The sequence below is a fragment of the Mobula birostris genome, chromosome 17 (assembly GCF_030028105.1).
Source record: "Mobula birostris isolate sMobBir1 chromosome 17, sMobBir1.hap1, whole genome shotgun sequence".
Classification (NCBI taxonomy): domain Eukaryota; kingdom Metazoa; phylum Chordata; class Chondrichthyes; order Myliobatiformes; family Myliobatidae; genus Mobula; species Mobula birostris.
The window spans coordinates 45,971,841-45,985,558 of NC_092386.1; the positions used below are offsets into that span (position 1 = coordinate 45,971,841).

Genomic DNA, 13,718 nt, shown 5'->3' on the forward strand with positions numbered 1-13,718 from the left:
ACATTTGAGCCATATATGATAAATCTCTAGGACTTCTTTAGGTAAATTATCGATAATTAAAATGCAGTCTTCCAAATTCCACCTAATGGAAGGTTTTATTATTTACAATTATTTTTTTATTCTATATCACTGCTCCTGTCATGCCAGGATTACAATTTTAGTATTTTGAACCTGCAGATTAACTTCTAATAATTTATATATCTGACATTCTACACTCTTCTGTTCTTTTCTCCTGAATGCTATCATTTATTATTATTACTTCCAAATGTACTGCATTATGTTTGATGACCTAAAGTGTTCATATATTTGACCACCCAAACTTTTGTTCTTTTTTATCAGTAAAACCTCCAGTGAAAATCATCTTCGTACCTACATACAGAGTCATCATATCATACACCATGGAAACAGGCCATTTCACCTACCAAGTGCGCACTGATCAGGGGCCATTCATGCATTTTAATCCCATTTTCTTCTCCTTTTCTGTGGTCAGTCTTCATTTCGTAATGTAATATCTCTTTAATATTCTCCTATCGAAACCTGGTGCTTTTCACTCACCTTTGCAGAATACCATTGTCTAGATTATCCTAGATGAATTTCAGAAACTCATCACTTTTGCTGTGCTATAACTGTTCCAGGTTACACTGGGGTAATTAAAGCCTCCATTATAACTGCCATACAGTTTCTGTAATCTCCTATAGTTTACTTACATTTTTGCTCCATATTTTTCCCACTCATTGCATCACCATTTTGCCAAACACAAGACACTTTATATATACTGGTACCTGAACTATAAGAGAAAACTCCTTAGCCTAGTAGTTCTATCACATGGCACAACTTTTTGTATGCTCTAAGCAACACTATGTTTGATCTAATTGCATTATGCTGTAGAGTACGCTGTGTATGCATACTCCACTTACACAGAATCTTGCCAGATGCCTTCCAAAGCATCTGTGTACATTATCCAGCACAACACACACACAGTGCTAGAGGAGCTCAGGTAGCATCTATGGAAAGGGATAAACAGTTGATGTTTCAGCTGAGATCAGTCTCTCGCACTTTACTAGTGTGTGTTATTCCTTGATCCCCTGTTCCTGAAATTGGTGATTCGGTCAAGTATCATGGGTTTGACATTCTAATTGAAATCTAAAATGAACAGAAAATGCTGGAAATGAACAGAGGTTCAGGCAGCATCTGTGGAAAAAGAAATAGTTAACATATCAGGTTGAAACCCGTTATCATAACTAACTTGAAAGGAGGATGAGGGACAGATGAATAGGACAAGGAGAAATTTTCTGATAAGCTGGAGATGAGATGCAAGCAAGGTTATGTGGTCAATAGGTTAATAAGCGCAGTTAGGAAAGCAGAACTTGGACCTTTGTAAAAGCAATTGGAATGTGAGTTCACAGACAAAAGAATCTACGTATAAGTTGTGAAATGTAGTTCTGTTAGATAGGTGTAGCAAGTCAGGAAGTGAAAATGGAAAGGGAGAAAAAGAGCCAACATAGAAACATAGAAAGCCTACAGCACAATACAGGCCCTTCGGCCCACAATGCTGTGCCAAACATGTACATTCTTAGAAATTACCTAAGGTTACCCATAGCCCTCTATTTTTCTAAGCTCCATGTACCTATCCAGGAGTCTCTTAAAAGACCGTATCGTATCCACGCACTTACCACTCTCTGCATTTTTGAAAAAAAACTTGCCCCTGACATCTCCCCTGTACCTACTTCCAGGCACCTTAAAACTGTGGCCTCTCGTGTTAGCCATTTCAGCCCTGGGAAAAAGCCTCTGACTATCCACACAGTCACACAGATCTTTGACCTGACCTGTGACCCTGTGCACAGATGGAAGATGAAGTGCTATTACTTGTTCTTGTGTTGGATTTTGTTATAGCAGTGCAGGAGGCCACAGATGGGGCAGAGTAGGATAGAGAGTTAACCTGGCAGGCAGTGGCAAGCTCAGGGTCACCTCCGTGGACTGAATGTGGGTGCTCTGCAAAGCAGACATCCAATCTGTTTGGTTTCACCATTGCAGAAGAAACCACTGAATGAAGTCTCTAGACCGAAAAGGAGTGAAGGTGAACTGATGCTTCACCTGGAGGGATTGTTTGGGGTGTCTGGCTGGTGGGAAAGAAAAGTGAAAGAACATATGTAGCACATCCAGGAGTTGCATGGGAAAGTACCGTACAAATGGACTGCTTGGTTGAGCTGGAAGGGTGAACCAGAAAGTCATGAAAGCAATTCCATATAGGGAAATGGAATGAGGAGTGAAAGATATCTTTGGTGGAAATCGGGACGAATGAGCTTTGGGCTAATGGGATAGAAAGTGAACTTTGTCCTTCTTCTGTCCAGGAGATGAAGTACTGAGATGAGAGATGCAGAAAATAGTTGAAGTGTGGTCGTGGAGTGGAAGCCATGGTTCAGGAAGAAGGAAACCCTATTTGGAGGCACCTCTGTGGAAAATCTCATACTGAGCACATGCAATAGAGGTGAAGGAATTGGGAGAATAAAGTGGAGTCCTTGCAGAAGGCAGCATGGGGTAAAGAGTAATCAAGATTATGTGGGCTTTAATGGATATTGGTCTTTAGTCTGTCTTTTGAGATGGAGAGGTGCTGAGAAAGATCAGCGCCCATCCATTACGCTGGTTCACTTTCTCCTGTAGCACAGCCTGACCTACTGGGTATATTCTACATCCTCACATTTAACATTTTTGTATTTTTTGTCAGCATTTTCTAACTGCTCTCATTTCATAAGATTCTATGGGCAAAGGATTACGTTCCCCATCCTTACCTGTCTCCATTAACACATACACCTGATGGATTTTTTTTAATGGCGTATCCTCACAGCAACTCTGGTCCCAACATAGCAGAGATATTCCTTTGTCAGAACTGAAGAGAGAAAGCTGCTTAGTATGAAGCTACAGGGAGAATGGAGGACAAAGGGCCTTCAACCGAAAACATTATTAGTTTCTTTTTCCACAATATCTGCCTGATTACTGAGTTATGTATAACAACTATGTTAGTTGTAACTTATCTTCTGTATTAGCATAATGGTATTCATCTTGCAGTTTTCCAAATGATTTATCCCAACAATGGACCTAAAACTTGTTTTTTTTTCCCCTTGAAGATTTTTCTAGTAATTTCTCCTTTATCTGTGTTATATAACTGGAAAAATGAACTGGACACTTGGGGTTATTTTAGAGTGTCTATCTTGCACGGCAACCAGAAAGACCACGCATTCAGCTGCATTCGAAGGAGCAAGTGTGAAATTGCTCTGTCTACTTATGAAACAGTCCGCCTGTGTCTAGAAGATATCAACAGGTATATAGCTTGTATATTACAATACACTTAACATTGGATTGCTTTGAGTTACTGCTAACATTTACTACTTAAGTTTATAAGCACATTTATTGTAAGATAGTTTATGTACAGAGCTTCAGCCTGTCTGATGCTGCCAGGCTTGCTCTCTAATTAGTTTTGTAGAGCACTAATTCAAGAAAATATGGAGGTTCATCCACATAAATTCAATGTTCTATTGTGTATTTTATGGTTAGATCAATGGAATTAAACCCCCAATAAAGGTAATATCTTTTGAATTCTAATACAAAAGCTGTGAATCAGCTGTCTTCATAATGAGGTAGAGACAAGGATAGGTTTGATATTTTTTCCCTTTGGATTAGTTGCACTGTTATATTGTTTCTTAGCAAAATCACGTATACAAGAAATGGATGTGAAATGCACTTTTAGTAGTTTTTCCTGTCAATTTTCTTGCCTCTGACTCTTAGCATTCTTACTGAAACTGTACCCCCGCTCTGCTGAAAAGCTTGACTCAGGGCACTGTTTTCATAACCTGTGCAAATTGCAGGTAAGTGAACAGGTAAATGATGTACAAGTGAAATGGTAGAATTTGTATCACTGGGAATGTTGGGAATCTAAAGGTGGATTTTGGAACTTAGACTTTCAGCTCAAGATGAATTAAAACACTCAACTAGCTGGGCATCACCTTTGGTAAGAGGAACAGAGTAAATACTAAAGCTTAAAGGCCATGTGTCAGAACTAGGAAAGAGAAAACAACTCGATTCTAAGTTGCAGGGAAGGTGGTTGAGAGATTGGAAGATAGGATAAGTGGAATATCTCTGGTAGGTTAAACTAGGGTTACCATGGAGACAAATTATAGCAGTCATCCAGGTGATGGGTTATTTGGAACAAATTGGAGTGTTCTTAGTAAATATTCAAGGAAGTTCAAATAGTTTGAACTTCATAGGGTCATATAATACAAAGGGCCCTTTGGCCCATCTAGTTGGTGCCGGCTTGGGGATTCTGCCTAGTCCCATCTACCTGCAACCAGACCATAGCCCTCCATACCCTTCTCATCCATGGACCTATCCAAACTTGTAAAGGTTACAGTTGAGCCCGCATCTACCACTTCCATTGGCAGCTCATTCACATCGCACCATCCTCTGTGTGAACAAGATTCCTCCCCTCACATTCGCTTTATATATTTCCATCTTTCTCCCTACTTTTAGTTCTAGTGTCACCTAACCTGAGGTGTAAAAACATTCATGGTCCCTATCTTCAGTGTACCCTCGACATAAAACTATTCATCATTTTGTATAGCTGTATAAGATCTCCCCTCATTCTTCTGTAGTTCAGGGTATAAAGTCCTAAACGATTCAACCTTTCCCTATAACTCAAGTGTCAAGTTCCAGTAACATATACTTTCAGAATCAGGTTTATTATCACTAGCATGTGTCGTGAAATTTGTTAACTTAGCAGCAGCAGTTCAATGCAATACATAATATAGAAGACAAAAATAATAAATAATTAAGTAAATATACATATATTGAATAGATTAAAAATCATGCAAAAAACAAATAATATATATTAAAAAAGTGAGGTAGTGTTCAAGGATCCTATGTCCATTTAGGAACCAACTGGCAGAAAGGAAGAAGCTGTTCCTGAATCATTGAGCGTGTGTCTTCAGGCTTCTGTACCTCCTACCTGATGGTAACAGTGAAAAAAAGGCATGCCCTGGGTACTGGAGGTCCTTAATAATGGACGCTGCCTTTTTGAGACACCGCTCCCTGAAGATGTCCTGGGTACTTTGCTGGTATGGAGCTGACTAAATTTACAGCCCTCTGCAGCTTCTTTCAGTACTGTGCAGTAGCCCTCCCCGATACCAGACAGTGACGCAGCCTGTCAGAATGCTCTCCACAGTACAATTATAGACGTTTTTGAGTGTATTTGTTGACATACTAAATCTCTTCAAACTCCTAATGAAGTATAGTCGCTGTCTTGCCGCCTTTATAACTGCATCAATATATTGGAACCAGGTTAGGTCCTCAGAGATCTTGACACCCAAGAACTTGAAATTGCCCACTCTGTCCACTTCTGATCCCTCTATGAGAATTGGTATGTGTTCCTTCGTCTTACCCTTCCTGAAGTCCACAATCAGCTCTTCCGTCTTACTGACGTTGAATGCTAGGTTGTTGCTGTGACACCACTCCACTAGTTGGCATATCTTACTCCTTTACGCCCTATCGTCACCTTCTGAGCTTCGACCAACAATGGGTGTATGATCTGCAAATTTACAGATAGTATTTGAGCTAAGCCTAGCCACACAGTCATGGGTATAGAGAGAGTAGAGCAGTGGGCTAAGCACACACCCCTGTGGTGCACCAGTGTTAATTGTCAACGAGGAGGATATGTTATCACCAATCCGCACAGATTGTGATCTTCCGGTTAGGAAGTCAAGGATCCAATTGCAGAGGGAGGTACAGAGGCCCAGGTTCTGTAACTTATCAATCAGGATTGTGGGAATGATGGTATTAAATGCTGAGCTATAGTCGATGAACAGCATCCTGACATTGGTGTTTGTGTTGTCTAGGTGGTCTAAAGCCATGTGAAGGGCCATTAAGATTGCATCTGCCGTTGACCTATTGTGACAATAGGCAAATTGCTATTGGTCCAGGTCCTTGCTCAGGCAGGAGTTCAGTCTAGTCATGACCAACCTCTCAAAGCATTTCATCACTAGATGCGAGTGCTACCGGGCGATAGTCATTAAGGCAGCTCACATTATTGTTCTTAGGCACTGGTATAATTGTTGCCTCTGCACTCTTTTCAAGCTTATTGATAACTTTCCTATAAGTACATGACTCAGAACTGCATACAATACTCCAAATCCAGCCTCACCAACGTCTTGAACAACTTTCAACATAACATCTCAACTCCTAAACTCATTGCCCTGATTTCTGATGGCCAATGTGCCAGAAGCTCTCTTTACAACCGTATCTACCTGTGTACCTGCGATGCCACTTTATGCCGCTTTTGAAGAGTGATGGATCTGTGTCCCCAGGTACCTTTGTTCTGCCGCATGGCCCTACCATTCATCTTTATCTTTCTTTGAGATTAAAAAATGTGGTTTTCAAATAATTTCCAAAATTGGAAAAATTCTTAAGATCTGGCAATATCAGGAGAAAAAGAAATACATTAAAGTTTTGGATTGATAACTTTTTAATCAGTCCTCCAGTTTCATGTTTTGAAGCATTAACTGCTTATCTAGATACAATGCTTCACTTGCTGATCATTTCCAATATTGTTTCCATCTCACATGTGTATCTTTCGAACCTTTATTTACCCTGAAAATAAAAGATCCTGACTGCCCAAGTAACCTATTATGTGAATTATCTGGACACCTTTTCAAATCCATTGTGTTAATTATGCTTTATCCAAATTGAAGGGAATTGCAAGATGCCACCTCCCTGTGTCTGTTAAACTCGCGTAATTCCCTGGAGTTACAATTAGATTATCAATATAGATTGAACTCAAAGAATAAAGCTAGTTAAAGGGGGACCTTTGTCCCCCTTCGCTCACACCTCAGCGAGTTCCGTGTTCGCCATGATGCGGAACTCTTCTTCCGCCGTCTCCGAGCCTACTTCTTCGGCAAGGACTCTTCCACCCCCACCAATGACCCCTTGTCCCGTCTTCAACCCTCCTCTTCTTCATGGACACCCCGCTCTGGTCTTCTGCCTGCTCTGGATCTCTTTATCGCTAACTGCCACCGGGATATCAACCGTCTCAACTTCACCGCACCTTGTTCCCATTCCAACCTCACTCCTTCGGAACGCTCTGCTCTCCACTCCCTCTGCACTAATCCTAACATTATTAAACCTGCTGATAAGGGGGGTGCTGTTGTAGTCTGGCGTACTGACCTCTACCTTGCCAAGGCACAGCGACAACTCGCGGATACCTCCTTTTATTTACCCCTCGATCGTGACCCCACTAAGGAGCACCAGGCCATTGTCTCCCACACCATCACTGACTTTATCCGCTCAGGGGATCTCCCATCCACTGCTATCAACCTTATAGTTCCCTCACCCCGCACTTCCCATTTCTACCTCCTACTCAAGATCCACAAACCTGCCTGTCCTGGCAGACCTATTGTCTCAGCTTGCTCCTGCCCCACCGAGCTCGTTTCTGCATACCTCGACACGGTTTTATCCCCCCTTGTTCCATCCCTTCCTACCTATGTTCGTGACACTTCTCACGCTCTTAAACTTTTGGATGATTTTAAGTTCCCTGGCCCCCACCGCTTTATTTTCACCATGGATGTCCAGTCCCTATATACTTCCATCCCCCATTGGGAAGGTCTCAAAGCTCTCTGCTTCTTTTGGGATTCTAGACCCAATCAGTTCCCTTCTACCACCATTCTGCTCCGTCTAGCGGAATTAGTCCTTACTCTTAATAATTTCTCCTTTGGCTCCTCCCACTTCCTCCAAACTAAAGGTGTAGCTATGGGCACCCGTATGGGTCCTAGCTATGCCTGCCTTTTTGTTGGCTTTGTGGAACAATCTATGTTCCAAACTTATTCTGGTATCTGTCCCCCACTTTTCCTTCGCTACATCGACGACTGCATTGGCGCTGCTTCCTGCACGCATGCTGAGCTCGTTAACTTTATTAACTTTGCCTCCAACTTTCACCCTGCCCTCAAGTTTACCTGGTCCATTTCCAACACGGCCCTCCCCTTCCTAGATCTTTCTGTCTCTGTCTCTGGAGACAGCTTATCCACTGATGTCTACTATAAGCCTACTGACTCTCACAGCTATCTGGACTATTCCTCTTCTCACCCTGTCTCTTGCAAAAATGCCATCCCCTTCTCGCAATTCCTCCGTCTCCGCCACATCTGCTCTCAGGATGAGGCTTTTCATTCCAGGACGAGGGAGATGTCCTTTTTTAAAGAAAGGGGCTTCCCTTCCTCCACTATCAACTCTGCTCTTAAACGCATCTCCCCCATTTCATGCACATCTGCTCTCACTCCATCCTCCTGCCACCCGACTAGGAATAGGGTTCCCCTGTTCCTCACCTACCACCCCACCAGCCTCCGGGTCCAACATATTATTCTCGGTAACTTCCGCCACCTCCAACAGGATCCCACCACTAAGCTCATCTTTCCCTCCCCCCACCCCCCCATCTGCTTTCCGCAGGGATCGCTCCCTACGCGACTCCCTTGTCCATTTGTCCCCCCATCCCTCCCCACTGATCTCCCTCCTGGCACTTATCCTTGTAAGCGGAACAAGTGCTACACATGCCCTTACACTTCCTCCCTTACCACCATTCAGGGCCCCAAACAGTCCTTCCAGGTGAGGTGACACTTCACCTGTGAGTCGGCTGGGGTGATATACTGCGTCCGGTGCTCCCGATATGGCCTTCTATATATTGGCGAGACCCAACGCAGACTGGGAGACTGCTTTGCTGAACACCTACGCTCTGTCCGCCAGAGAAAGCAGGATCTCCCAGTGGCCACACATTTTAATTCCACATCCCATTCCCATTCTGACATGTCTATCCACGGCCTCCTCTACTGTAAAGATGAAGCCACACTCAGGTTGGAGGAACAACACCTTATATTCCGTCTGGGTAGCCTCCAACCTGATGGCATGAACATCGACTTCTCTAACTTCCGCTAATGCCCCACCTCCCCCTTGTACACCATCTGTTATTTATTTTTATACACACATTCTTTCTCTCATTCTCCTTTTTCTCCCTCTGTCCCTCTGACTATACCCCTTGCCCATCCTCTGGTTCCCCCCACCCCCACTGTCTTTCTCCCCGGACCTCCTGTCCCATGATCCTCTCATATCCCCTTTGCCAATCACCTGTCCAGCTCTTGGCTCCATCCCTCCCCCTCCTGTCTTCTCCTGTCATTTTGGATCTCCCCCTCCCCCTCCAACTTTCAAATCCCTTACTCACTCTTCCTTCAGTTAGTCCTGACGAAGGGTCTCGGCCTGAAATGTCGACTGTACCTCTTCCTAGAGATGCTGCCTGGCCTTGCTGCGTTCACCAGCAACTTTAATGTGTGTTGCTTGAATTTCCAGCATCTGCAGAATTCCTATTGTTTGTGTTCCAGTTAAAGGTACTTGCCTTTCCAGAATTTCTTTCCAATTACAATAATACAATTTCTTTAGTTTTGTTACTCCCTTCTATCTCCCCCAAACCTCAGTTCCCCTTCTCCAGCTTTTGGTTTTGCTCCCAGTTTAATAATATGGTGTTTTGTGTTTCAGGATTAGGTTAGTGTCCTGCCCTAACACTTTGCTATTCTGAGGTGGACACTTGGACCTGCTCATGACTGCTATATCTTGCATGGGACCTCCCTGTGATTTTAAACTTGCAAATTAACCCACTTGGAATTCCTCAATGCTCTCTGAGAGGCTTTCACATATTTTTGCATGCTGCTAAACAATTTTCTTTTGAATACAATTTACTTCCAAAGTCCTTGATTTGTTTCTGAGCTTTAATGTTGTATACCACAGAAAGTGGAAGAATTGATCCTAGTTTAAACTTGAAAATTTAAATATTTTTAAAAATATACTTATATATTTTAAAGTAGTCTGGTGTGGCCTGGTAACAATGAAAATGATTTGAAAAATTTATAGAACACAAATATAGAACTGGAGAAGAGTGAGTGATAGACCCGACTGAGAAAGTTGTATTGTAATCAGTAGGGAGTGCCCTAGTATATTCAGACTGACATGCATTTGTTTGTGTCTGACAGTTTGACAAAGTTTATATTTTCCAATAACAGTACATTATCCATTTGGGTGGTATCGTTAGAAGTAAACAAAATATCTCAATTTTTGTTTAGTTCTGACACTGTTATAGAGTCTTGTTATCAAGAACATCTGTAGAATTGTGTTGTTTTAGAATTTACTAAACTGTAATTCTGTTCTGTTGTACAGGAATAGATATTCCTAGGAATTGCAATTTTTTTTAACTTGTGTAGTTCATGTTCTGTTTTTGCACAGTATTGAATGGTCTGCAGTATTTGTCGATGAAGCCCACAAGATAAAGAATCCTAAAGCTCAGATCACAGAGGCTTTGAAAGCCCTGAAATGCAAGGTTAGAATTGGGCTAACTGGAACCATTTTACAGAACAACATGGATGAGTTATGGTGTGTCATGGACTGGTAAGCCCTTTTATACTGTTTATTTTAAGACCAGCCAATTATTTCAGGATGCATTTCTGATGTTTGATTGCGAAGTGGGAAGTAGACCAAGTCCTATTTGGTTATTGACACAGCAGTTAACCAAACTAGTCACAACATTTAATATGTTGCATCATCTTCCAATTGTTAACAAGTCTCATGGGAGGCAATTGACGCAAGGTTAAATGGCTGCAGAAAGTGATCACCAGGTGTATAGAAAGATGTGAAAAAATTCAACTGGCATTTCCAAAATTATAGCTTTCAGCTACTTGTCTTTTTTTTTAAATGTTCATTTTCAGGATTTGGGCATTTCAGCAAGGTCAGAATTTATTGCCATTCCTAAATTGCCCTTGAGAAAATGGTGATGGTGGCTGCCCTCTAGAGAAGGTGGTGGTGGTGCCCTCTTGAACTGCTGCATTCACTCTCATGAAGGCCATTCTGTGTGTTTTTGGGCAGGAAGCTTTGAGTTTAGACCGGGCCATAATAAAGGAGAGGCATTATGCTTCCATGACTATACTAATAAGTTACTATATCACTTGAAGGGGAACATTCAGGTGATGACGACCCCATGCAACTACTGCTGTTCTTCATTGTAGAAGTCACTGATTGGGGGGGGGGGGGGGGTTGCTGTCAGAGTTCTCTGTGCAAGTAATGCAAAGTGTTTACTTGCTGATGCTCACTGCAGTCGCTGTGCATTGATAGTAGAGACTAAATGTGAGAGTTGCTGATGGATGCCTGTCAAGCAGATTGATCCTGGATGGCATCAACCCCTGGAGAGCTGTTTGCATGCCACTCATTCAGACAAATATAGAGTATTCTTGATACACTCCTGATTATAAATGACAGAAAAGCCTTGTGATGGCAGGAGGAGAGTGGCTTGCTACAGGATGGCTATTCTTGTATTTATGTGGCTGTGCCAATTGTTTCTCATCAATGATGACCACCCCCCGGCCCCCCAGGGTATCGGTGGTGTAAAACTTAGTGATGCTAAAGCCATTGAATATTGTCAGTACTTGTAATTTCCCTAGCCTAATAAATAGCAGTTAATAAGTGATATTTGAGCAAACAGTGTTCCTAGCTATTTATGGGTGAGAGATTTAGTTCAGTAGAATTCAGTATGTACCTGATTGAACTGATGTTGTACATTAAGCAGTAGCTCCAGATAATCCATTGACTGATCTCATAACTTGTGATTTGTTGCTATTGCAGGATGCTTACCTCATTTACCTACCAGAAAGAAACTGTGAACCATATTAAATTGGAACAATGTGTGAAGTCCTATGCAAAAGCAATTTTTCATTACTATTTAGATCAGTTAATGTTCTTGGCCAATCTTGTCAGATAAGAATCAAAGTATGGTTAATGAATAAAAAATGTTAAACATTAATAGCCTCAGTTATTGCCTTAGCAGTTACTAATTTGTCACCCAGTTGACTAACCAACCTTTCACAGTTCAATTTAAAATAACAATTAAGTTCTTGAATATAGTTTTTCAATAAAACCTTTTTCCAAAAAAAGGTTCAAAGAACTTCATGGGTAAAACTTGTGTTTCTGTTTGGGGGATGGAGACAAATTAGAATTACCTTTATTTCCTGAAAGTAGATACCTTTACACAAAAGGTTGGCTATAGAAATCAAACATTGCTCTTAGAGGAGTAGCCACAGCTGAGCCATTCAGACCCTGTTGTACTGGACATATTGACACTAGTGCTAGCAAAAAAAAATACTTAATCAAACTCAACAATTCTTAATTCTAAAAATGGTTGCAGTCTCTGAGAAACTATTTTAATGAAGGTAGCTACTCACTAAAATGCAGCAGTTAGCCCTAATAAATTGACTGTGTAAATTATTCCTTGCTTTGATAATAATTTGACTGGCAGAAAGTATGAAATGTCTCTTGGAATTTATTTGCAGGGCCATACCAGGCTGCCTGGGCAGCAGAGCTCGTTTTAAGGAAGATTTTGGCAATCCAATTGAATTCGGTCAGAGACACGTGGCAACTAAAAGAGAACTAGCTGTTGGAAGAAAATCGGTCAGACAGTTGGCAAAACACATGTCCTTTTGGTTTCTGAGGCGTACCAAATCTCTCATCAGTGATCAACTACCAAGAAAAGAAGACAGGGTAAATTAAGATCAGCCCAGTAATATAACTGTGTTTCTGAATAAACGTAGATAGCCAGCCCTTGCATAAAAAGTCTGTTGGAGAATGGTCATTAGTTCCCAATGGGGATCTTCAGTAAATGAACATTGTATTAATATATTACACAAATGAACATTATATAAATATATTACACAATTTTAAGTGATAGCAGCAAATTATTACTATTTAAATCGAACAAAGCTACCGACTGCTTCATTACGAAGTATTTGGGGGCACTGGTGCTTCTGGGAAGTGGGTGGGATTGGGGGTAAAAAGCTAGTGTGAGGATAGCTATTAATTAGGAAGACTAATGAAATGTTGACCTTCATTGGCAGGGCTTTGGACTGTAAAGCAAAGCAATTGAAGGCTGGGCAACTAGCCATCTAGGTTACCCCTCAATTAATGTCTAGCACTCGAACTTGTACCCGGTCTATCCCCTGCTTGCCCGTTATCTGACTGTGCTATCCATTGTCCTGCTGTTACATGAGATAAAAGTTAAAATTAAAACAGGCTTCTGTCATTTTCCATCTTTTTCAAAATTCTTCAACATAAGAAGATCAGGGGTGAAGTAAACTATTTGGACCTCTCAACTCACAATTGAGTAGAAATGGGGTAAATTATTTAAGTTATGAGGTAAATATTTTGAATGTATATTTTTGTGTAAGTATGTGGTTTGGGATCTTTTAAAGCCAGATAAAAATGCTATACTCAGACTAATCCTGGAGATGAGCTGTTACTCCCTGTAATTCTGAGTGTGCACCTACCTGCTCCGTAAGCTTTAAAAAGACCAAAAGACTTCAGAAAACTTATCACTTTATTTTGACTGGAGTTTATACCTAATTTTTTATTTATTGACTTTGGAAGGTAGTAAAATAATTGCTCTATGCAGCTGTGATTTTTGGCTATGAACTGCTAAACAGCAGTAAGCTCTATGGAAACCAGCAAATGATGAAGACTGTCACCAAGTTACACATGATACTCTCTCCACAGGGATTGCCTGCCTTGCTGAATACTTCTGAAATTTTCTTTTAATTACAAATCTTGAATATTCATAGAACGTTGTTTTTATACTGAAATTGTAATTTTTCCCTGACTGAATC

General features: G+C 41.3%; 1 protein-coding gene across 6 annotated transcripts in view; it reads left to right on the forward strand.

Annotated features, from left to right (window-relative positions):
- The window catches only part of ercc6l2 (excision repair cross-complementation group 6-like 2), a 103,898-nt gene that overhangs the window by 17,155 nt on the left and 73,025 nt on the right, over positions 1-13,718 (forward strand). For 5 of the 6 annotated variants that reach the window (XR_011889538.1, XM_072281647.1, XM_072281648.1 and 2 more), the window contains exons 5-7: positions 3,126-3,319; positions 10,300-10,461; positions 12,393-12,600. Coding sequence is in view for 5 of the 6 variants with exons in the window: in XM_072281647.1 (XP_072137748.1) it covers positions 3,126-3,319; positions 10,300-10,461; positions 12,393-12,600 (564 nt within the window). In the remaining variant the exon portion in view is untranslated. Of the gene's footprint in view, positions 1-361; positions 486-3,125; positions 3,320-10,299; positions 10,462-12,392; positions 12,601-13,718 lie in introns of those variants that run through there. The other variant, XM_072281650.1, reaches the window with a different exon arrangement.